The sequence below is a fragment of the Chionomys nivalis genome, chromosome 7, assembly GCF_950005125.1.
Source record: "Chionomys nivalis chromosome 7, mChiNiv1.1, whole genome shotgun sequence".
In the NCBI taxonomy this organism is placed as follows: Eukaryota; Metazoa; Chordata; class Mammalia; order Rodentia; family Cricetidae; genus Chionomys; species Chionomys nivalis.
Window position 1 is genome coordinate 17,977,997 of NC_080092.1, and position 24,136 is coordinate 18,002,132.

The window sequence follows — 24,136 nt, forward strand, 5'->3', positions numbered from 1 at the left end:
TTGGGTGTCAGGCATTTCCCATAAAGTCTGACAGCCCCCTTCTTAACCTCCATGCCTTTAATTCTGGATAAATGAGATGGATGTCTGAAACAGGAAGCATGCAACAGAGACATATGGCTGAGCCTCCTCAACATCCCAGACCTCCAAATACCTTGAACATAGACTATAAATTTTCGCAAGTACAAATGCATTTCCAGCTGCCGTGGCAAATGCTGGTGACTCGGACAATCAGGTGTTGTGTGGACAGGGGAGGGGGGCCTGCATTTGCATCCTGCTTCCTAAGCTTCAACTTCAGCAGCTTGCTCAAGACAATACAGCCCTGAAGACACAGGGACCGTGTGAGGATTCTCACAGATGAAGCCCTGTGGTTTCAGCACAGTGTACTGTGACAGGTTAGGAGGCTCTGGATAAAGAGGAACTAAGGAGTCAGGATGCCATCATCCAAGAGGACTTACTTAGAGACTCAGGCTGTGTGTTGTTCACATGGCTGCTCATGACCTCTGGGCGGTCAGCTCATTCCACAGACCTTGGGGTGAAAGTGGGCGGAGGTATCCCTGATTCAAGTTTCTCACTTGAGATTGGGGGATAACTGCTACATTGTAACATGCAGAAATGGCCACGGAAGAACACAGTGCCTCTGACTTCCAGCCCCGCCTTCTGTGACTCAGCCCTTTGACACAGGTAAGAGCAGGGCTAGCAACAGTTGTTAACAACCAGGGTGATGACACGCCACCTATGGGCTTAGGATTAAATGCCAGACTCTGCCTCACGTGGGAATTACTCCACAACCGAGTGGCAAGGAAACCACACTTCATCTGTGTCTGATAGATGGGAGCCAGACACTGCTAAAGATAAAGGGTCATAGCAAGGGTGGCGATGCCAGGCCCTGACGCAGGCCTTTGCTCTGAACAACGACGCTGGGCAGTACCTAACTGGACAACGGAAAGCCTCCCCTTCAATAATTTCCCCCTCTTCGGCTGAAGCTGTAATTAGAGGCTTGTTTGCCTTTGGGTAATTGGCTTCCCTCTTTGCTCTACTGCCTGATTCCACTCAGCAATCTCTCCAGCCCAAATGGGTATCACATAGCAAACCTCCCTGGGCTGCCCAGAACTACTGAGGGCTCTCAGTGCCCAGTCCCTCCCATATTGGATCTCTCCAGTTCCTTCTCAAGAAAACCTCAGTCTGCCTTGTGCTGTACTTCTGAGAGGAGGTGAAGAAAAAAGGCCTGTGTTAAGGTGTGTGTATATCTGTGCACATGTGCACAAATACATAACTATGTGCATAGGTGTGATGGGGTTGTAGGTGTGTGCTGTGTGTGTACACATTTCTGATGAGGTGAGATGAGGAAGAATCTAAACCCTAAATGTTCTTTTTTTTTTTTTTTTTTTTTCGAGACAGGGTTTCTCTGTGGCTTTGGAGCCTGTCCTGGAACTAGCTCTGTAGACCAGGCTGGTCTCGAACTCACAGAGATCCACCTGCCTCTGCCTCCCGAGTGCTGGGATTAAAGGCGTGCGCCACCACCGCCCGGCTTAAACCCTAAATATTCTTGAGAAATCTGGGTGACATTCATGACCAATATTAAGACCAATGAGCAAAGATGATGATGACTTATTTATTGAAGGTAGGAATGCCAGTTAAGTTTCGGGAGAATGAATCTATGTTTCTACACAAAACAGAATATGAAATTAATTATGGATCACTGATATGAAGTTCTTGAAAATATAAGGGAAACATGTTCTCAATAGTTCCCAACTTGACAAGCCTTGTCAAACTGTGCTCTGCTCACACAAAATCTATAAGACAAACTGAGACAGGTGATAAGCAGAGGTTAGCTACAGAGCATGACAACACAGGTTAGTTAGAACCTAGGACATCATAGGTACATTACTACATTTTAAAATATTCTCTATAAATCTCACAGTGTTTGGGTCAGAACACTACCGTCTATCAACTGTCTTTTTTCCAGCTCAAGAGAGCATCTTCAGAGAGCCCTGTCAGCCTGCCTGTAATCTGAGGCCCGGCCCTAAGGGCCTCTATCAAGCAAGAATGGACCCTGAAGTCCCCTGAGATTTGAGAGGAGACTGTCTGCAGTTTTGACCCCCCGGGTCCTCACAGATTGTTGTCCGGATAGCACCCACGTCACACTACTCACGTCTCTTTAGGTCTGAGTGATACCCTACCTCCTCTGCAAACCTGTCCCCAACACTGCGAAACCCTGTTCTCACTGAATTCTGCTGATAGTCGTTCGTCTAGGATAAACATACTCTATAAAACAATATTCAAAACTAATCCATAATAGACTTGTAAAAAATTCTACACATTTGTCAAAACCGTATAAACACTGAATTACAAATTCACAGATGCAGCTGACATCATGAATCGGTATGTGGAACTTGCTCAGTCTATAGTGTTTAAAAGCAAATCAGCAGATTTCACAGATTTCACCAAAACTTCACATGGAACCACTCTCCAAAAATGAGTTACACAAGGCAACAAACCAAGGGCACTAGCTGGCCCCTGCCTTCTTACCCCGGGTTCAGGCTGCTCCCTAGTCCTCCCCTTTCCCTATCCCTCGCCTCTAGCTGAACATCATTGATCATTTCCACTCTTGTCCCTTTAGAGAAATATCCCTTTGTATACTGACCTTTGTGACACTCCAGAGAGGACCACGGCGAGGCCAAACAGTACAGTGTTTTCAAGGAAAATGAAAAGTGACAACATACTCATTCCTCTCTGTGCTAAAACTTCCCGCCAATTGAATAGGTGGGTGGAAAACGTGTTAGGACCTTGAGAGTTTGAAAGTATCTATTTGATGAGCTACCTAGGACCCTGTCCTCTTCCTCATCCGTATTGTTCAACTGGCCCAGGAGTGCGCACAAGTCTAAAAAGACATTAAGGCCTGTTTTTTTTTTTTTTTCTCCTGCATTGTAAGTTTCCTGGGGCAGGAATTCTTTGTCCACATGCCATACAACATGGAGGTTTGGAAGACATACTAGGGATCAGGCAGATTCCTGCCTGGTTGACATGTGACGGTGGGCACTTGTCTAAAGCTCTCCAAGCCTCCACTTCTTCACCTGTACAATGAGGAGAAGAGCACACACTGTGTGCATGCAGAGGCTGTGGGAGGGATATGGTGGAGAAAGCTTCACATAGAGCAAGCAATAAAATAACGGTAAAAAAAATGGTAGCCATAAAATAATTTCTCACTGTGTTTCTATTATGTTTGAATGTTCCCCATATAAAAAAATTCAGATTTCTAAATAAATATTGCTTCAACCGAAATGAATCAGTGCCGGATTTCAATTCAGTCATACTGTAGTCTAAAGGACTCTTCTATTTAGGAAAATATCAGGGATAAAAATAGCAAAAATCAAACATTTACAGTCAACCTGAAAGTGTCAGAATGTTCTAAACACCTGACTCACTATAATTCAAACTATTCATGACCGCAGTTCCACAGTGAAAACTAGAACCAGGATGCTGGGATAAACATAAAACCTCTTGAGCATTTATGCTAACTCTCACGTCACGTGTGCTCCCACTAACAGAATCTCTTCAACATTAGAAAAGAATCCTGTGTGACATGGGTAGAAAGACATAACGGTCCAACACTTGTGGAAGAATTGGCATGAAGTGCCATTACAGAAACGACCTGGGATATTTTCTTTCCCAAGATAATTGCGCTTCGCAGGGCCATTAGAACAGGCCATTCTAAGCATTTTTGTAAGTTCAAGGAGGATTTTTTTGTCTTTGATTTAACTTCAATATGTTTTTTAACTTCAGCCCCCGCCTTGTCCCCAAAAGACACTTTTTAAAATGTCTCCTGGATTTGTTCTACAGCCTATTAAACCTCTTTCCTCTCTGATTTGGGATCTGAAGGCTTTTCCCTGAGACTTGCTGCAATCAGTCACAAATGGGAAGAAAAGATGGGAGGGAGAGTTCTCGGCTCCACAGAGGGACTGGGCGCCTGCAGCTGGACGTGATTCTTTAACACAGCACCGCAGACGGGCTAAATGGCCTCCGTATTTGAAGATTTTTGATGCCTCTAAATGTCCTGATGAGAAGCTTAACTCCTCAAAACTCAAGGACACTTTCTTGAAGAAACAAAATTGGCTCTAATACTTAAATCCTTTGAACTTCCCCAGGCTTCTGAGAGGATGGGCTAGGCGAACTAAAGACATTACATAATCTCGCTTCATCCAAAGCAACTTCCATGAAATGATCCAATTCTGTGCCTTCAATGGTGAAAAGAGATTTGGGGCTATTATTGAGAGTTGCAGGATGATATTTTAGATAGATTTTCATTGTTGGAAGGATTCCAGAAGACCTTGTTCAAGCTCATCATTGAATGGGTCACCTGACCCGCTGAAGCTCACACAAGAGCTTATTAAGTGGGCTGACACACGTGGCTGTGGCGCACCATGCCCGCTGCCTGGTAAGCACTCAGTAAATCTCAGCTGCTGACGCGGATGAAATTGCTGCTACCACAACAGAGGTTTCCCTACTCCCAGTTCAATGTTGTCTTTGTGAGATGCGCAAAGAAACTCTATGAAGCTGACCCTATGGACCCCAGCAAGATTTTGGCATAAGGAAAATTATTTCTCTCATAACTAAGCAAGTCTAAACCTACAGAAGGTTAAGTGTTATGTCTTGGTACATAATTCCCATGATGCTCATATCACTCCAAAGCCTAATACGGAGATGCCTTGGTGGGAAAAGACTGCCCCTGTTTCTTGACCTTTCTGACCCTTTACTGTCCAACCAATCATGGTGCCAAGAACACAGGCAGCTAACATACTGTGGACAAGGGATTGTTTCTAGGCTGTGGGAAACCCTGATCTCAGTCCCCAAGTAGACCAATGGCCCAGAAACATAAAGTAGCTTAAACGTGGAAAAGGAATAGTCTGACCAAAAGGAGAAACATGAAGGTCCAAGCAGAAAGAAAAGGACCAGGTTTGTGTGTGAGATTATGCAAAAAGTAGAAACTCATAGAGGAGCTAGCAATCTATGTGCCACAAATAAAGCTATAAGCTTATTTTTCTTTTTTGGTTTTTTGTTTGTTTGGTTGGTTTTGTTGTTATTTTGCTTTTCAAGACAGTTTCTTTGTGTAACAGCCCTGGCTGTATTGGAACTCACTTTGTAGACCTGGCTGGCCTCAAACCTACAGAGATCTACCTTCTTCTGTGTAGTGGAGAGCTGTGGGCTGTGTTCCTGCTGCCCCAGCTCCTGGTCGCCTGGCTACTTTAGCTGCAAAACCCTGCAGCTCATTAAGAGGTCCTGCCACGAAACACTTCAATGGTATTGATAAAAGCTGACTGCATGCTTGTTTGTTTTCAGCCGTAGCAGGAAAAAAGTTGTGCTGTTTTATTTAAAATGCTGGCTTTCTGGTTTGTCCTGCCAGGGCAAACTCTGACTCTTTCAGGCAGTCAGTCCGAATGAGTATGATCTGTGAGCAGAATGCTGCAACTTACTTGCTGGCAGGGACTTTGAAATGCCACAGAGTTGTGGCCATAAAAATGGCTCCAGCAGTACCTCCACCATGAGACTGGAAAGCTAAGGAATGGGCTGGATCTAGCTGGCAAAGCCATGGCTTTAATCCTACCTATACTGCTCAGTAATTTAAAGGCTTGTGTGGTCAGAAAAAGAGAGATATACAGTAAAGAGAGATTCAAAGACAAAGAAAACTTCTAAATGATTTACAGTGTGTTAAAAATATATGCAAGCTAAAAGTTAAAGTACTTAAAAGTAAAAAAAAAAAGGAAGAAAGAGAGTAGTTGGGTGTGGTAGTACACACCTTTAATCCCAACACTTGGGAGGCAGAGGGAGATTGACCTCTGTGACTTCAAGGTGTGGTAGTACATGCCTTTAATCCCAGTGCCTAAAAGACAGAGACAAACAGATCTCTATGAGTTCAAGGTGTAGTAGCATACACCTTTAATCCCAATGCCTGGGAGGCAGAGACAGAGGGATCTCTGAGAGGTCAAGGACAGCCTGGTCTTCAGAGTTATTCCAGGTCAATGATACAGAGAACCTGTCTCAAAAAGCAAAAAATAAAAGTAAAAATAAACAAAATAGAGGTTAAAATAAAGCGCATAAAGATGGAAAATACACAGAGAATTTTAATACTGTATGCTATTATGCTCTGTTTGAATTGTTTGAATGCTGAGGAAGGAGCAACAGCTGCTAAAAGATATTTGTTTATAAATGCTACTGAACTAATCCAACATAGATATTTTGAAAATACCTTGACTTTAAAATTTGGATCTAAGGACATGATGCTTTGGAAAGGAGTTTCTTCTTTTGTTTTCACAAACGATGACACCCTGCGGATTGCTTCCATCTCAATATGGTATGATAGACCACGCCCTCCTGAAAGGTTACTGTGAACACCTTCAAAAAATTACTTCACTCAATTGACGACTGAGATGAACCTAGCACACAGGTTATACCCTGAAATATCTGATTAACAGCGCCCCCATTCAGCAGGAAGTAGTTTGGAGAGAAATAACTATGTCCATATTCCCAAATATTGTTTATAAATGTTCTTTTACATTTAAAGGGGGATATGATATAGATATGAATAATTTGCATTGATATGGATTTTGCTTTAGTGATTTAAATTTAAGGTCAATTTTGTTATATGTATATGTATTTCTGCTCTTAAGGTATTGTGATTGTGTAGTTCATTTAAAAATGTAATGTATATAGGTTGTTAATGGATAATCATTAACAATAGTCAAGTTTGTAGTCATGTTACTTAAAGTTTCTAGATGCACATAGATATATTTTAGATAGACATTCTTCATATCTTTCAAAGACTACAGAATATGGCGTTAATGTTTTAATAACTTAGGGTTTTTCATGACAATGAGACACTCTGATCCTGGCAGCACCAATCTACTTCAAGAGGAAGATGGGCATCAAAGAGGCTCCTCATGGAGTTTGTTAGACATTTAGGCAAGAAACTGCTCTTGCCTGGACTGCTGCATAAACTGGATGCAAAGAACCTGCAGAAAGAGGACTGCTGAACTTGCCTAAAGGTGAGATGACCTTTTGGGGTTCCTGATTCATGAAAGAGTCTGCAAGACATTCTGCAGTACACAGCAGATAGTGACTGAACTGCCTTTGAAATTTCCTGCTTCATGGAAATGTCTCTGGATACTATGGGCCTGAAGGCCAAAGATGGATGCCCCAGTGGTACAAAAGAACTTTGGGTGACTGTCCAGGCAGCGAAATGTCTCTGTCATTTCTAGAGTTTGAAAGTTGCTTATTTTTTGTTTGCTTAGGTAATATTTTATCTTTCTGGAGTCTTTGATGGAGTTGAAGAATAGTTAGTTATAGTTTTCCTTAGTTATGATAAAGATAAAATAGATGTAAATATTGTAATTCTTACTTGATAACTGTTTTGTTATATGTAATTTTGCTATGTTAAAGTTAAAGCCTTCCTTTTTTTTGTTTAAACAGAAAAAGGGGAAATGATAGAGGAAGGTCATTGGTTAAAAAATAAAGAAACTGCTTGGCCCTCATAGGTTAGAACATAGGAGGGTGGAGTAAACAGAACAGAATGCTGGGAGGAAGAGGAAGTGAGCTAAGATGCCATTTCCTCTCCTCTCTGGGGCAGACGCCATGCCACTGTACTCCAGAGCAGATGCAATGAAGCTCCGACCCAGGATGGACGTAGGCTAGAATCTTCCTGGTAAGCGCACCTTGGGGTGCTACACACATTATTAGAAATGGGCTAATCCAAGTGCGAGAGTTAGCCAAGAAGAGGCTAGATATAATGGGCCAAGCAGTGTTTAAATGAATACAGTTTGTGTGTTGTTATTTCGGGCCATAAGCTAGCCAGGCGACCAGGAGCTGGGGCGACAGGAACACAGCCCGCAGCTCCCCACTACACTTCTGCCTCACAAGTTCTGGGATTAAAGATGTGTACCACCACTGCCTGACTTTATAAAACTCTTAACAAAAATATATATACAAATATATTTTTGACTTTGTGATTGAGAACAAATTTCTGAAGCCTGAAATAAACAGATTTGGCTATTAAAAATGACTGATAAAGTATTAATTTCTTCTTCCTAAAACTGTTCCTTAAAATGATGAGGATCATTAGAAATCAGATATTTTTTTAAGCCAGGAAAACAAAAGTGTGAGGAATAGATAAAATATACCAGGATCAGTAAGAGAAATACAAGTCTTAGCTGTGTATGCAAAATGCTCGCCATAGGTGCGTGTTTTTAAATTCTTGGTCCCCAGTTGGTGGTCCTGTTTTGGAAGATCATGGGAACTTTTAAAGGTAGGGCTCTGCTGGAGGGGGGAGGGTCACTCGGTTTCCATGGTTTCACTTCACTCTGTACAGAAGAAAAGTGACGAAGCCCTCCTCACCTTCTTGTCTGCACCTTCCCCACCATGACGGACTGTAGCAAGAATAAACTCCTCCTCACTGAGGTTGTTTCTTGTTAGGTATTTTGATCACAGCGAAAAGAAAAATAACTAATAGTGCAACCATGAACCCGGTAAGAAAATGGACACGATTTGTAAAGAGGCATTCAAGTTACGGGTAGCAAAGAAATATCAGGCAAGAAGGCTAACAGCGCTGGTGATCAGGGGAACATACACCAAGAGAATGAGGACATATTTGAAGGCCGTCTTATTGGCAAAGACTAGACATGGGCTAAAACTAGGTGAAGAAGAGCATATGTATCCATGGGATGTCTCCTGAGTTGCTGGTAGGAATATACATTGATGCAGCCATCTTTGGCTAATAGTTTGGCATCGTGTGCTAAAGTGAAATATTCAGATCCCCGGAGATCAAGAGAGTCTTCAGGTAATTATTACCCTCAAAGACATTCTTCAGTATTTAGAAAACAGTTGAGTAAGACTATCCACACCAGAAAAGTTTACAAGAGAAAAATTAACAAATGTTGAAAGTTCAATGCTTAAAATGGATGTATGAGTGAATAAATTGATTTCTTCACACAACGGCTCTTCCCAGTCATCAAAACAATGAACTTCAGCAGCCTATGAAATGGATGGATCTTAAAGTATTAAATGGAAAAGTTTCCCAACTACCAATAGTTTAAAAGTTCAAATGACTAGAACACTAGTAATAGCTACAGACTCAATACAACTGCATTAAGGAAGCAGCAAGATTCAAGATGGATTCAAGAATCTGGCTGCTCACTAGAAAAAGGGGAGATGTGATTTTAGATAAACAATTACTAATGCTCTAGGTTTTTCTGGGAGTAGGGATAAAAGGGTACTAATTGTTTATTACTGATAACAAAATGAGTATTTAGTGGGGTAGAGGATACAGTCCTGAATGAATTATATGTTGTTTAGATGAACATGGGCACATCTAGGACCCAGCACCTCAGAAGCAGGAATGACAATATTTTCTCTGGGTCAGGCTCTAGGAAATTACCATAGCCTTCAGCTTGTCCATCTGCAGATGCTGACAGTGTGTCCAGAAAATGTGCGTCTAAGCTTACAACCTGAGGCTGATTACCTGCAGAGACCGCTGCCAAGATCAGCCAGCCTGTCCTCCATAAGCTCTATTCAATAAACCCACCTCCTGGTTCAGATGCATATAGTAAACACACTGAGCTTCTGGGCTGCTGGTGAGTCCCTGTCAGAGTGCACAGCAATAGAACTCAGCTGTTCTGTGCATGTATTTGTGTGTCTGTCCTTTCTTCATTCCACATTGCCCCAGTTACGTCAATCTCTAAGCTGTGCAGGCCATAGCAATGTAAAGCAATAAAATAATATAAAATAAAGCAGACCTTGCAACCATCAATGGAATAAAACCCCACTGCTCTTCCAGTTGAGTACAAGTGAGAAACAAGGAACTTACTTCCCTTTTTTTGTTTGCTTTTGTTGGTGGTGGTGGGGTTTTTTTTTGTTTTGTTTTTTTGTTTTTTGTTTGTTTTGTTTTGGTATACTAACCATTGGCCATGCTGTGTTGTTCTACAATGTCCAAGAGCAGGCATTCAAGAGCTGGTGTCACTAGCCCCTAAGCAGACAGTGCACATAAAGAGAGATTCTCCTTCAGAACTTCATTTCGTCAGCACAGAGTTGTACAAAGAAGGCTAAAAGGAACGACAGATTGCCACACGAGGCAAGCTCTGCTTGGCCGGAGCTGTGTCTCTCTGCCTCTTCCTTCTCCTCTCAGGCTTCTGGGTCTGTGTGTTACCTTGCACAGGGGCCCATTCCCTCTATCGGGATCCCCATGAGAACTGACATCGTGTACAATCATGCACACCCCAAATCCTTCCCTAGACTTTTAGAACTTGCATGTTTGGTCCAGGATGCCACCATTTAGAGCAGGCTCTCGGCTGTATCTAAGCTGTATCTCTCTCAGAGACCAAGCATCTTGTTTTACTCTCATTGTGAATCCACAGTGCACTTCTGAACATATTTAACTCTCTACTGTCCTGCTTCCCTTCAATTCTGGTCCACCTGTAGAGTCCCAGGAAAAGAACAAGGGAAGAGAATAAGATGGGGGGGGGGGGGACAGGTCAGCTGCTGTTTCATCTGGCATGGCGACATGCCACAGACATGTGTATCTCAAATCCCTTCTTTGGCAAAATCCCCAGGTGGAGGAAGCTGTTTTAAATAATTTTTAAAGGAAATGCCAAAGGCAGACTTTCATCTCTGTCCTAAGAGAGTATCTGTGACATGGGCTCAGATGTCATTTGGGAGAGATGGAATAAACTGCTTTGCTAAACCTAGAGCCATAAGGCATCTCTAATTGTGATTTTAAGTTGCCACCGTATAAAGTAGAGACCAAAGGAAGATGAAAACCATAGACGCTAAAGCAAGTGGTTTCGTCTTCTGTGCACATGGGGCGTAAGGTCATGGTGTGCAGAGTTGGGATGATTGTACCCCCAGGACAGTCCTACACCTGACCTACAGCAGTGATAGGAGTAAGTGTTGCATGGCACCAAACTGAATTACATGAGCCATTAGGAGAACGTGCTGGAGAAGGGATGGTGAATGTACCGCCATGACAGGAGGGGATAGGAAGGCTAGAGAGCTCCAGGCAGAACACAAAGAGCAGAAGTATGTAAGTATGTGTAGGGCAGATGGGAAAGGAGGCCTGCCATACGGCTAGAGTCTGGCTAGGTACGGGGTGGAATCCCCCCAACACACACACATATACATTTTCCCCTTGGCTAAAGCCTGATGCCAGCATGCTACTCAGACTGTCTGCTGCAGACTCATGCCCACCCCCTCGCCCACATCTATCAGAGTGTGAAAGGCAACATTTGGACCAGGGGTGGCCGGGGAGCAGTGAAAGATGTCCTTCAGGGTGACTGCTAAGACATGGTTTCAAGTGGAAAGGGAAGCACGTTTCACAAAAATAAACATAAAAACGAAACATGGTCAAGTAGGAAAAGAAGATGGATTTTGATTTTCAAATGATGTGTGTTCTGAATCCAGTTCTAAAACTTAGTAGCGGTAGGAGGCAGAGGCAGTCTCCTTGAGTGTCCTTCCCATCCCATAGTCCCTCCAATGAAGTAGACAATGTGACTTTAGCCAGCACACTGTGGGTGGAATAGGCAAGTGTCACTGCAGGCTAAGATGGTTCCTTGTCATTCTGCCTGTCCTTCTGCCGCCTTCCTGCTACATATGGTGTATCAGGTACCAACTGACTTAACTTTCACGGGGACAAAAGGCCTATGGCCTTCATCAGAGAGATAGAACTTCACAATGTTCAACCCACTGGGATTTGGGGAGAGACTTGTTACCCCAGAACCACATTATTCAAAACTCTAAAATACCAATAGATAGTATATCCTTTGGTCTCATTGTCATATAAATGTCCCAGTTTTCTAGGCTTCAGATAACCCAAATGTAAGTCAAGGATGATAATGCATAAATCAAATTATAAGAATATAAAATTTCTGTTCTAAGCAGTACCTGATGCTTAACTGATTTTTAAAGCACAGATTGTGTGTGTGTGTGTGTGTGTGTATGGTATGTAGATGGTGGACTTATGTGTAAAACATGTGTGCAGGCACTTTTGGGACCCCCTGGAGCTGGAGTTATAGGTGGTGGTGAGCCACCTGACATGGGTGCTGGGAGCCAAACCTGGGTCCTCTGGAAGAGCGGTAAGCACTCTTGAGTGCTGCGTCATCTCTCCAGCCTCCATAGCTGGCGTTCCCTTGCTATGACTCTCCAGTAGATTGTTGTTGGCACTGTTATTATGCTAGAGTTATTGCAATCATACAACAGACACAGCAGATACTTTTTAATAAGCAGCCAGCCCGTCTTGAGATGGGTGTGTGTGTGCGCACACACACACCCACACACCATTTTGTCTCTAAAGAAACTGAAGCTCAGAAAGGCTGTTCATTCTAAACAACACAGCAAGTAAGCAAATCCGGCCAGGACCCAGAGACAAGGGTGTTTTAGACCAAAGTCTCTTATGCTCAGCGATAGTCCCAGCCACATTTTTCTGACATGAAACTAGAGGCTAAGAGGTGTTTCTAACTTCAGTAAGAACGTTTTAACAGCCAAGTGAGAGACCTTCTGCCTTGCCAAGGCTATAGTGGGGTGACGATTATGAAGTGACTGTGACGTTGGGCACAAATGATCTTACTTCTCCCTATACCCCCTACAGTCACCTAGCCAGTGTGCATTGTGACTTGAGAACATGGCAGCTCAAGACACTTGGCAAAGGACAGCGATGGGACTCAAAGGCAGCTGCTCCACAGTGGACAACCAGGTGTCTTGTGTTCTCCATTCTGCCTCTCCAGGAGTTCCCAGTGAGAAGACCCGGAGACGACCCCTGACCCATCTGCTCCCTGCTTCTCCCTCTGCTGTTTGGGAGAAGGTAGCAGTGTAGATACTCAGGCAGCTCACACTGACCAGATGGAACATGTGACGAGCCCTAGAGTCAATGGCTGCCTGCCTGAAAGGTTAGTTCTGCCCCGTCAGAGCCACCACTCTGTGGCACAGACCCTTTGCCAGTTGTCCAGGTAGATCTGACCACTTCTCCTCCCCTCACACCCTCAGGCAAGACTGAACTTGTGTAGAAGAAAATGCAAATCAGGATCCTGGGTCCTCCTGCTGCAGAAAAGCACTAATAGGAAGATAGTCATGCACAGTGGCCATAGCATGGGACTGCACCCTCCTCCTCATGCCCAGAGTGACAAGCCTTATGATGCTACCTAGTTTATATAACAGCTCAGTAGGACCTGAAAGAGCAGTCCTGATGTACAGATGAGGAGATTAAAATTCCTAAAGTTCACTAAAATTAAGTGAGTTACTCAAAGACGTAGGTCAAGTAAATTGAGGCTAATGGAGATTCATTCATTCTCCATAGAACACAGTAGAGAGGGTCTTATGTGTGTACTTTAAAGGAATCTTAAGGGACAATAAAGGGCAGTAAGGGATCTGAATATGATCCAAGAATGTTATATTCAGGTATGAAAATGCCACGATGAAGCTTATTAATGTATGTTCTTAAAGGCGTGGCGTCCTCTCTAGTGAACCATCCAAGAGAATGGCTGCCAAGTGTCCCAAGTGTCCCAAACTATGTGGCTACATGATGTGAGGCAAGAAAGTCAGGGCAGAAGTTGGGATAATGCCAAAAGAAGGAAAGATACCCACAATTCTAACCCTGCTTGGTCTGACCCTGCACCAAGTCCTTTAAAAGGCTTGCCTGCGTCAATACCTTCCTTACAAGACCAAGTTTTGAGATAAGTATTATTTTTATTATTCCCAGTTGACAGATAAACTTACGGAGGACCAGAAAGGTTAAGAAAAGCACCCACAGTCACACAGCTGATAAGTGAGAAAGCCAGAATGAAACTGTGGTCTAAGTGTGACCCACGAGTCACCACTGTCTACCCTGCAATCTATCAGTCCTCCGCAGGACCCAATAACAAAATGTGTCAAATCTCAGTAAAAGGCCTTAAAACCTTCCAACTCCTCTGCTTGGTGGCCAAATGCTCCAGACGGCAGGTATGAGCTAATGCCACTGACAATACTCAAGGCGAGTTTGCACATCTGGCAGTAAAATGAGTGAAGCTCAAAGCAAATCACATCCCCAAGGCGTAGGACACTCCACAGGGTGAATAATGGGGATTTCATTATAGCTCAAATGGCAGAGAATAAAACTCACCATATTTAGGGCTTGAAAGAAAGATGCTCACCAAAGAGCAATGGACCCCAGGAAGCCCCCATGAATTCACCCTCAATTCATTTTGAACTTGAGAACATGAGACGCCTGGGAGGCGAAGCTTCCCTCCTGACTTCCTTTGGAAATAGGGCTCACTTAGCCGATGCATCCTGGGAGAAGCATTGCCAGAAGACTTGGTGTAAGAACCCACTGTTTTTATTCGTGAGCTGAGGATGGATGGACTAACCATTCTTTGCATACTCTAGAAAATGGATCCCGCAAAGAAAACTTGGTGTTTGAAGGTAAGTCTTTTATAACTGTATGTGGCTCCAGGGTTGTCCCCTCTGACACTTGGCATTAATCCGAGCATTTTGACTGAATTTAAACCTTACACATACTGCAGGATAGGTGAGCAGCAGATATCTAGGCTGCCTTGTGATTCTGTGAACTCTTAGGGGTCCCCTCCTGGCCCAGGAGATGAGGCTCCCATAAAGAAACTAGCCTCCTTCCACAAGGCTGCTGCAACTGATGCTGCATGCCAGGGCTAGGCCTTGCTGGCACTCCGCCTGTGCTCTGTGCTGAGAAGGCCCCAGTGATGGAAGCTCTGAACGGGCAGGAAAGCCAAGTAGTCCACTCTCAACTGCCCCTGCAGAGCTATCTATGAAGAGTGAGTGCCATTCTTGCCATGTCTGTCAGCCTGGATTCAAGTTCTCTCCACAGTGATACCCCCTGCAAAAGTCCAGCTAGGATATGCCAGGACAGGCAGGGTTAGGCATATCTCAAAACCTTCAGAGCAAGAACAACAGACACATTTGGATATGGAGGTGGGACTTTTCAAAACATGGGAGTCTCCCTTTAAAAATAGTTGTGTCTCATCTGTCACTGGCTTTTCAAAGGGAGACACCCATGTTTTGAAAAGCCAGTGACAGATGAGACACAACTATGAGACCCCATCTCCCTTCACTGCATAAGCAATATGTGTCTTGGTTTACTCTGTGGCCATACATCTATCTAAATGTCGGGAAGCGACACACAGGAACATGCTTTCTTCTAACCTTCCCGCAACTTCAGGCAGGCCGTTGGAAGAACGATTGTGCACATACCTTGTTAGCCAGACACTGGGGAGGAAATCAAGTTTACAGTGAAGTGGTTCCTGAATAGTTCTGTGATTATGAGATCATTTGCATAAGCGTTCAAGCTTTGGTCCCTAAATAAATTCCAGTTGGGTAACAACAGACCCCTCCATATTCGAAGGCCTCTTGTCTCTTTCACGGTTTGCTTCTGGTTTTAGACATCAGTGTGTGGACAGAGGACTTGAAAAACCAGAAAGGGTTGGTCTTGGGGCACAGAAGACAATGATGACCTCTAAAGTTTTTTTTTGTTGTTGTTGTTTGTTGTTATTTTTCTTCACAGAAGGAAGAATGAAGAAATGCGGGGTTTCTGGATAGACAAAGCATTTATGTGAAGCAGAATGTATGATTGGTTTAATGTGACCCAGAAATGCTGCTGGAGAAGACATGGGGGATGAGAATGAGCATCTAACCCTCACGCTGTCATCTCTGGAAGGATTGCCTGTGTCACCAGCTACAAAACAAGGGAACCCCCTTCCCTTCACAGTGCCTGTTAGATAACATGATGGAACGAATCAATCACCGCAACTTTGCCTAAATCTTCTCTTCTTCCTTGATCTCCCCAAATTATCATTAAAGAAAAAGGCAAAGGGCAGTTACATGAGACACAGTCATTTGAGAGATACAGTAAAGGGGAGAGAGTGCGTGTGTATGTGCAAATGGATTCCATTCTACATCCCAGGAGCAAACACAAGAAGCTGGAAGCTATAGCACCCCCTCCAAGAAGGAACTGTCCAGGGTCTGAAGGACCCTTTTTGCTTTTTATGTGACACCCTTCATGCTTCAAATTTGATCGTGTAGATGCCTTACCTATTCAAGAATAATTTGCACTTCTTCTAAAAGCTCAAAAATGCTGCTAATTCCTACTTAATCAGGCTCACCGAGATGGGCCCAGAAATTTGCATCTCAACAAGCTCTCCAGTTTATTCTGACACACTCAAGATCTGGAGAACTGCTCAGCTAAAGGTTCTTTCTATTTAAAGAGACTTTGCCCACCTCCCTCCAAGTAAAAGACAGCAGTAACAGATGACACAGGGAAAACTGGCACTGGGCGGATAATGCCAGACTTCTCAACTCATTAAATTGTCTCAAGAAAAATGAGCAATACGGCTTAAGCTTTCTTAAAAATCAATGCAGATTCTAATATCTAAACTCTTCGCTGCTTTTTACATCCGTGGAGGAAGAAGCTCACCAGCAAAGGGGCACTATAGTGCCTTAATGCCTGACAACTTTGCTCTCCAGCGCCAGCTTCCCAGAGAGGGCCCACGCATCAGGAGGAGACCCCACGCTCACCTTGCTTTTTGAAGAGGTTGCTCTGCACGATCTCATTCATTGACTGAACCTTCTGCTTCTGCAGCTTCACGGGGGGGATACAGGTGTAGAACTCATACAGGAGTTGGCTGAGGACACGAAAAAATAGGATTGGCAGAGATTAGACCCAAGCCACACACCTCATGTCACTGAGGTTCCAACTTGGGCGGTTAGTGCCCTAGGGCCAGAATTGGTATCGCTGAGCCTTCCTTGTACCTCCAAATCCTGGCAGAGTGCCAGGTGGACAGTGAACCTTCAGTGAACATGCTGATGTTAGCATCGAATACTAATAGCATCCAAACAGATGTGAAAATCTGAAAACAATACCAGTAGCTCTGAGCCTTACTGTGTAGCAGATGTGTGCTTTATACAAACATTTACCCTGTGTCACAAACCTTCTAACACCATGATCTTAGGAAAAGGTATCCCAATGTTTATATTTTACCTATTTATTACTTGGGGGATGGGGGTTGAGGCAGGCTTTCTTCATGTAGTAAAGGCTGGCTCTGAACCCATGATTCTTCTATTTTAGCATGCATGCTGAGATTACCGGGGAGGACACTGGACACTATATCAGGCTGATAAGTGTGGAGAACTAAGGGTAGAAAGGTCAACTAACTTTCCCAAGGTCACACCAGTAAGGCAGCAAAGAAACAAGCATTGAAAACCAGGTTCTGATTTTTTTGTTTGTTTTACAAAGTCTGACTCATCACTTTGAGCTTTGAGACAGGACCAAGGTCCTCCCCTCTATATATAGGTTGAGCAAGGTATCCCTCCAAAAAGAATGAGCTCCAAAATGCTAGTTCAAGCACTAGGGATAAATCCTGGCCCCACAGACTACCCAAGCCACACAACTATCACCCACATTCAATGGGCCTAGTTTGATCCTACGCAGGCTCCCTCAGTATCAGTCCAGAGTCAGTGAGCTCTCACTAGCTCAGGTCAGTTGTTTCTGTGGACATCACCATCATGGCCTTGACCCTTTTGCTCATATTATTGCTCCTCCCTCTCGAACTGGTTTCCAGAAGCTCGGTCCAATGCTTAGCTGTGGATCTCTGCATCTGCTTCCATCAGTTGCTGGATGAAAGTTCTAAGATGACAATGAAGGTAGTCATCAATCTGATCAATCTGATTACAGGGGAAGACCAGTTCAGGCACCCTGTCCACTATTGCTTAGGGTCTTGGTTGGGGTCATTTTTATGAATTTCTGAGAAATAGCCTGGTGCCGTGTTTCTCGCTAGCCCTATGGCTCCCTCAATTAAGATATCTCTTTCCTTGCTCTCCCTCTCTGTCCTTCCCCCATTGCAACCATCCTGTTCCCTCATGTTCTTCTCCTCCCCGTAAGCCCTCCCTTCACCCCTTCCCAGTTTTCTCAGGAGTTCTTGTCTAATTCTTCTTTCCGGGGGATCCATGTGTGTCTCTTAGGGTTCTCCTTGTTACCTAGCTTCTCTGGGATTGTGGATTTTATAGTCTCATTATCCTTTACTTTATGTCTAATATCCGCTTATGAGTACATACTATGTCTTTCTGTGTCTGGGTTACCTCACTCACTCTCCAAGACATCTTGAAGGGGTGTTGAATTTTGTCAAAGACTTTATTAGCATCTAGTGAGATGATCATATGGTTTTGTTCTTTCAGTTTATTTATATGTTTGATTACATTAACAGATTTTCATATGTTGAACCATTCCTGATCTCTGGAATAAAGCTGACTTGATTATGGCGGATGATTTTTTGATGTGTTCTTGGATTTGGTTTGCCAGTATTTTATTTAGCATTTTTGCATCAATGTTCATGAGGGAGATTGGTCTGTAATTTTCTTAGTTGAATCTTTGTGTGATTTGTGTATCAGGGTAACTGTAATCTGGTTAAAAAAAAGTTTGGTAACATTTCTTCTGTTTCTATTGTGTAAAACAATTTCAGGAGTATAGGTACTAGCTCTTCTTTGAAGTTCTGGTAGACTTCAGCACTGAAACCCATCTGGCCCTGGACTTTTTTTTGTTGGGAGACTTTTGATGACTGCTTCTGTATCCTTAGGAGTTATAGGTCTATCTAAATTGTCTATTGGGTTTTGATTTAGTTTTGGTATGTGGTACCTATCTAAAAAATTGTCCATTTCTTTTAGATTTTTCTAATTTTGTAGAATATAGGTTTTCAAAGCATGACCTAATGATTCTTTGTATTTCCCCAGTGTCTGTTATCTCCCTCTTTTCATTTCTAATTTTGTTAATTTAGATATTTCTCTCTTCCTTGTGGTTAGTTTGGATAAGGGTTTGTCTATCTTGGTTTTTTTTTCTCGAAGAACCAGCTCTCTGTTCCGTTTTTTTGTATTGTTCTCTTTGTTTCTATCTTATTCATTTCAGCCCTCAATTTATTTTCTGTCATCTACTCCTCCTGGGTGAGTCTGTTTCTTTTTGCTCTAGAGTTTTCAGGTATGCTGTAAAGTCACTAGTGTGAGATTTCTCCACTTTCTTTATGTAGGCACTTAGTGCTATAAACTTTTCTCTTAGCACTGCTTTCATAGTGTCCCATAGGTTTGGGTATGTTGTGCATTCATTTTTGTTGAATTCTAGGAAGTCTTTATTTCTTTTTGACTCAGGGGTGAGTCAGTTGAGCATTGTTCAATTTCCATGAGTTTGTAGGCTTTCTGCAATTAGTGTTGTTGTCGAATTCTAGCCTTAAGCCATGGTGATCCAATAAGATACAGGGTTTTTTTTCCCCATTTTTTGGGGTTATCTGTTGAGTTTTGCTTTGTGACTATGTGTGTGATCAATTTTAGGAAATGTTCCATGAGATGTTGAGAAGAAGGTATATTATGTTGTGTTTGGGTGAAATATTCTATAGATGTCTATTAAGTCCATTTGAGTCATGGCATCTGTTAGTTCTCTTATTTCTGTTAAGATTCTGTCTGGCAGACCTGTCCATTGGTGAGACTGGGGTGTTGACATTTCCTACTATTAGTGTGTGGGGTTTGATGTGAATTTAAGCTTTAGTAATGTTACTTTTACAGATTTGAGTATCCTTCTATTTGGAGCATAAAGGTTCAGAATGGAGACTTCATCTCGATGGATTTTTCCTGTGATGAGTATGAAGTGTCCTTCCCTATCTCTTTTGATTGATTTTAGTTTGAAGTCTATTTTGTTAGATATCTTCTTGTTTCTCAGGTCCATTTGATTGGAAAATCTTTTCCCAACCTTTTACTCTGAGATAACGTCTGTTTCCGGGGTTGTATGCAGCAGATGGATGGATCCTATTTCTGTATCTGTTACCTGTGTCTTTTTATAGGTGAATGGAGTCTATTGCCTTTAAGAGATATTAATGACCTGTGATTCTTTATTCCTGTTATTTTTCAGTGATAGTGTTTGTGTGATTCCCTTTTTTGTGGTTTGTTGGTGTGAGGTGTGAAATTATCTGTTACCTGTGTTTGTGTGTGTGCAGCTAACTTCCTTGAGTTGGAGTTGGTTCATTCTAGTACTTTCTATAAGGCTGGATTTGTGGATAGGTATGTCTAATCTTGGCTTTCTTTAAAAGATTTATTGATTTCACCTAAGTTTTTGTCTTTTCCTCCATTTCTTTTAGGAAATTTTTCTTTTCCTCTTTAAGGGTTTCTATCATCTTCATAAAGTTATATTTAAAGTCTATTTCTTCTGCTTCTTCTGGGTTAGAACGTTCAGGTTGTTGTAGGACTGCTAAGTTCCGGCGGTGCCATATTGCTCTTTATGCTGTTGAGTGTGTTCTTACATTGTTGTCTGCCTAGCTTTTCCTCCAGTGGGTCCGGGTGGGGCCCGGGCTTCAGGGGGTTCCTCTACCTCCATTTGGATGCAGCTGGGACCTGTGCTTTAGGTGGTCATTCTTCTTCCAGGTGCAGGCAGGTCTCTGACTCTACTTGGTACTGATACGGTTCTGGGGCTCCTCCAGGTGTAGGCAGAGGGGGCATTCTGGGCCAAGACTCCAGTGGTCACAGATGCAGTGGGAGAATGCTTACACACGAGGGGAGGCTGCTCCAGAGTCTCTGGTGTTTGGTGGGTGGGGGTTGGGCATGGGATGTGCCTCCCAGGCCTAGGGCCTAGAGAGCAGGGTCCTCCAACTGGGAAGTCAGACACTCACCTCTCCAGGGGCAGTCTGTGCCAAGGCTCTAGGGGTCACAGATGCCTTTTTTTAAATTGTATCATTTTTACGAGAAGTACTTCAACCAACTGGCTACATTGCTAAACCACCTTATTTAAAAATGTCTGATACCTAGCCACCCTTTAATAGTAAATCTCAAAATCAAAAGGGGGCCCTTAATATTTTTCAGAAAGCTATGAAAAGGTTGCGGGGTTGGAACCAGCACAGGGCACCAGAAAGGAGATATCTTTTTCCCACCAGAAATTTAACATCACCTCCCCCAACTATAGCTCTTATCTGCTCACGGTAGTCACTCACCCCTAATATCAGTAAAAATTTACGTAGTGTGCAGTGGGAGTATACAGAGAAGTGGAATATAATGAACAGCCTTGGTGACTGTTGCCATGACACAGTCTAATGAAGGTCAGTATTAATATCAAACAAATGAATCAATACAAACGCAATAGGTGTGATGCATGCAGAGAGTTTCAGACAATCGTGGCAAGGGGTAGAAGAAGAAAGCACGGAGTGGGAGGAGTTTCATTTATTTCTAATAGGCAGAGGCAGTTTTTCCAGGTAGATAAACACTTAAAGCCTAAGAATGAGGAGCTGCACTGCACGGAAAGGGAAAAGAAAAAAACTGATAAGAAAAACAGCAAACAAACAACAACAAAAAGCTACTGGAGCTGTCCTAGCTGGGGCCTGAATGCAGTTCAAAGAACAGCTCGTATGCTAACTTCTCAGGATCCAACATTTGTTGCAATAACGGCAGTAAACTGCAGGAAGGCCATGCAGGAATGTCTCTATATCTGAACATGCTCCCAGGTAGAAGGTGTTTTGTTTGTGCTGTATCATCTGTTTTCCTGTCTGAGAATTTCAGTGGATTTAAGGGAAAGTAACAGCTACAGGTCAGTCTCAGATGCCCCATTCCCACAGCATAATCTCATTAAAAATCAATTGTTCACCCATAACACGGATGGAGCTCAAATGGAAAGAACAGAATGAAGCCAGTCTCCACGATCTCTGTCCCTTTTGCAATTATGGGATTTACCAGGCAAATGTCGGGACCTAAAGCAAACAACCCATAGGACCGTGTGCTGTGGAGTGTTCTGCCTCCAACAAACCTGCACAGTCAATTCACATTCTTTATCTTCAGAGAAGGAGCATGTCTTTATTACATACTGGTTATCACTGAAGCCTGCGTAATGAAACCGAAACCTCTCACCCTAAGGCCCCTGAGCAAGGCTCCCACTGTGTTCCTGCCTAGATCTGAAGCTGAGAGTTTGCATAGAGGGCCCTGCTTTTCTTTTCAATCCCTGGTGCGACTGCAGAGCTGGGGAGAGAACATCACAAACTCTCACCTGAGCAACTTGGCATCAAAGACTGTTTCCACATCGTGAAGGACAGACGGGATGTATTTCAAAGCCGCCACCTGGGTGGAACATGAAATAAACACGAGTGATGTCCACATCCCACACCTCTGTGCTGTCGGGCAAGACACTTTGTGACACAAGGCAGATCAGAGAATGACCCTGCATCCCAGACTCTTCGATAATCACTCAAGGCTCCAGGGGCTGTGCACTCCTTTGTGCACACAAGAGAACTCACAGGCGAGGAGGATGGCCTATCTAGTAAACAAGTTCCTACACAAATATAAGGAGCCAAGTTCAGGTCCCCAACATCCATGCGAAAGGCTTAGTTCTCTGAGAACATGGAAGCCAGGAGAAGCCAGAACCCCAATGTCTAATCTACCAGTGAACTCTGACTTTCATGGAGATCCTCTGTTCTAGTGATAAAACACTGGCCAGTAACGACTTAAGGGGTTTATTTCACAATGCCAGTGGTGGTACACCATTGAAGCAGAAGCCATGGATAGACGAGGCTTGTTGGCTCACTCACAGACTCATGGTTAGCTGGCTTTCTTACATAGTCCAGGACCACCCGTCCAAGGAACGGTACTGCCAACAGTGGACTGGGCCCTACTGTTATATAAGTTAACAATCAAGCCCACCCACAGACCAGTCTGATCTGGGCAATTCCTCAATCAAGACTTCCCTTCCCCACTGACGCTCAGTGTGTCAAGCCCACAGTTAAAGCTAACTAGAATTAACCCTGTCACAAAAATAAAGTGAAGGGCAAAAGAGGAAGCCACTTATGTCAACACATGACCTCCACAAGTGCTCTTGCACATGCACACACACGTAAACACACACACACATGCACAGGGAAATCACAACATAAAAACGCAGAAATATGAGTAAAATGTTGGAAGCACCTTGACTCTCTGATTGGATTCTGGTTCCACACCTTCTTAGCCATGTAACTTTGGACAAAGACATCTTTACTGTGTCAATTTCTGTATTATGTGAGGCATCAAAGCAGGGCATAAAGCATATTTGGGGGGCTTAATAATGGACACCTCTCTTACAAGGTGCTGGGCTTGAACTGATTTGCTGGTGGCTAGGGTGATTTGAACGGAGTTATGTGTATTTTCTCTCTGTAGTCGCTATAGTGGACAGAAAACATTTCACATGTTAATAATAGTATGCTTTGACCCAGTGGCTGGGCTAAGAAAACTGGACAGGAAGATGGATTTTCTTTTCTTCTCTTTATCCATTGGTATGAACCATTTTCCATCCCCTGGAAGGAATACAGTTTGCTTAGCAGTGGGCAATCTACAATTTCAACAGGAGCCATAGGTCATATAGAGGGAGCAGAATGACTAAGGGGCTAGTAGAAGGGTGTGTTTTTATTTCCTCTGTGCTCTTTATGATGCCAAAATATGTCATCCTTCTGCAATCACTCTAGAATAAACATAGCGACGATTACTTTCTTCAAGAATATCTTGGGATGGGAAAGTGGTTAGGTACACCGCCATGCCTGATGGCCTGCGTTCCATTCCCTGGGTCTACACAGTGTAAAGCAAGAACTGACATCCACAAGTTGTCCTCTGACATCCACACTTGAACCAAGGTATGTGCACACACGTGCACACATGTGCACACAAGCACACACAAATAAAAATATGATTTAAAAAACTTACCCCTAGATATATGCAAATGAGCTTCTTAAATAATGACTAACTTTTCTGAAAATTTATATTGGGGCAAATACTGTGCTGAACACTGCAAATATATTATCATCTTAATCAGAGCCCTACAGGGGCTATGGGGTTTTCAAAGACAAGGAAACCTGATTGCAACAAGATTCAGCAACTTACTGCAGGTTACTATGGAGTCAGGGTTTGGATTCAGGCAGCTACCCCGAGAGGCACTTCTGTGACCTCTGAATGCCATAGCCACCTTACTCACACAACAGCCCCACTTCAGCCCTGCATCCTTTTCTCCCTGATTATAATTTCTAGAAGTCAGTACTACATTTTAGTTGTAAAAGAAAAATCACACAAAATAAGGGTGAAAATTGCCTCTCAAATCCCCATCTTCATCTTAGTTCCAGTTTTT

General features: G+C 43.2%; 1 protein-coding gene across 1 annotated transcript in view; it reads right to left on the reverse strand.

Moving 5' to 3' along the window:
- Positions 1-24,136, reverse strand: part of Dock2 (dedicator of cytokinesis 2) — a 413,359-nt gene that overhangs the window by 270,470 nt on the left and 118,753 nt on the right. Inside the window, exons 24-25 of the mRNA XM_057774274.1 lie at positions 22,037-22,107; positions 16,552-16,658 (exon numbers count right to left, since the gene is read on the reverse strand). Coding sequence (XP_057630257.1) covers positions 16,552-16,658; positions 22,037-22,107 — 178 coding nt within the window. The remainder of the gene's footprint in view (positions 1-16,551; positions 16,659-22,036; positions 22,108-24,136) is intronic.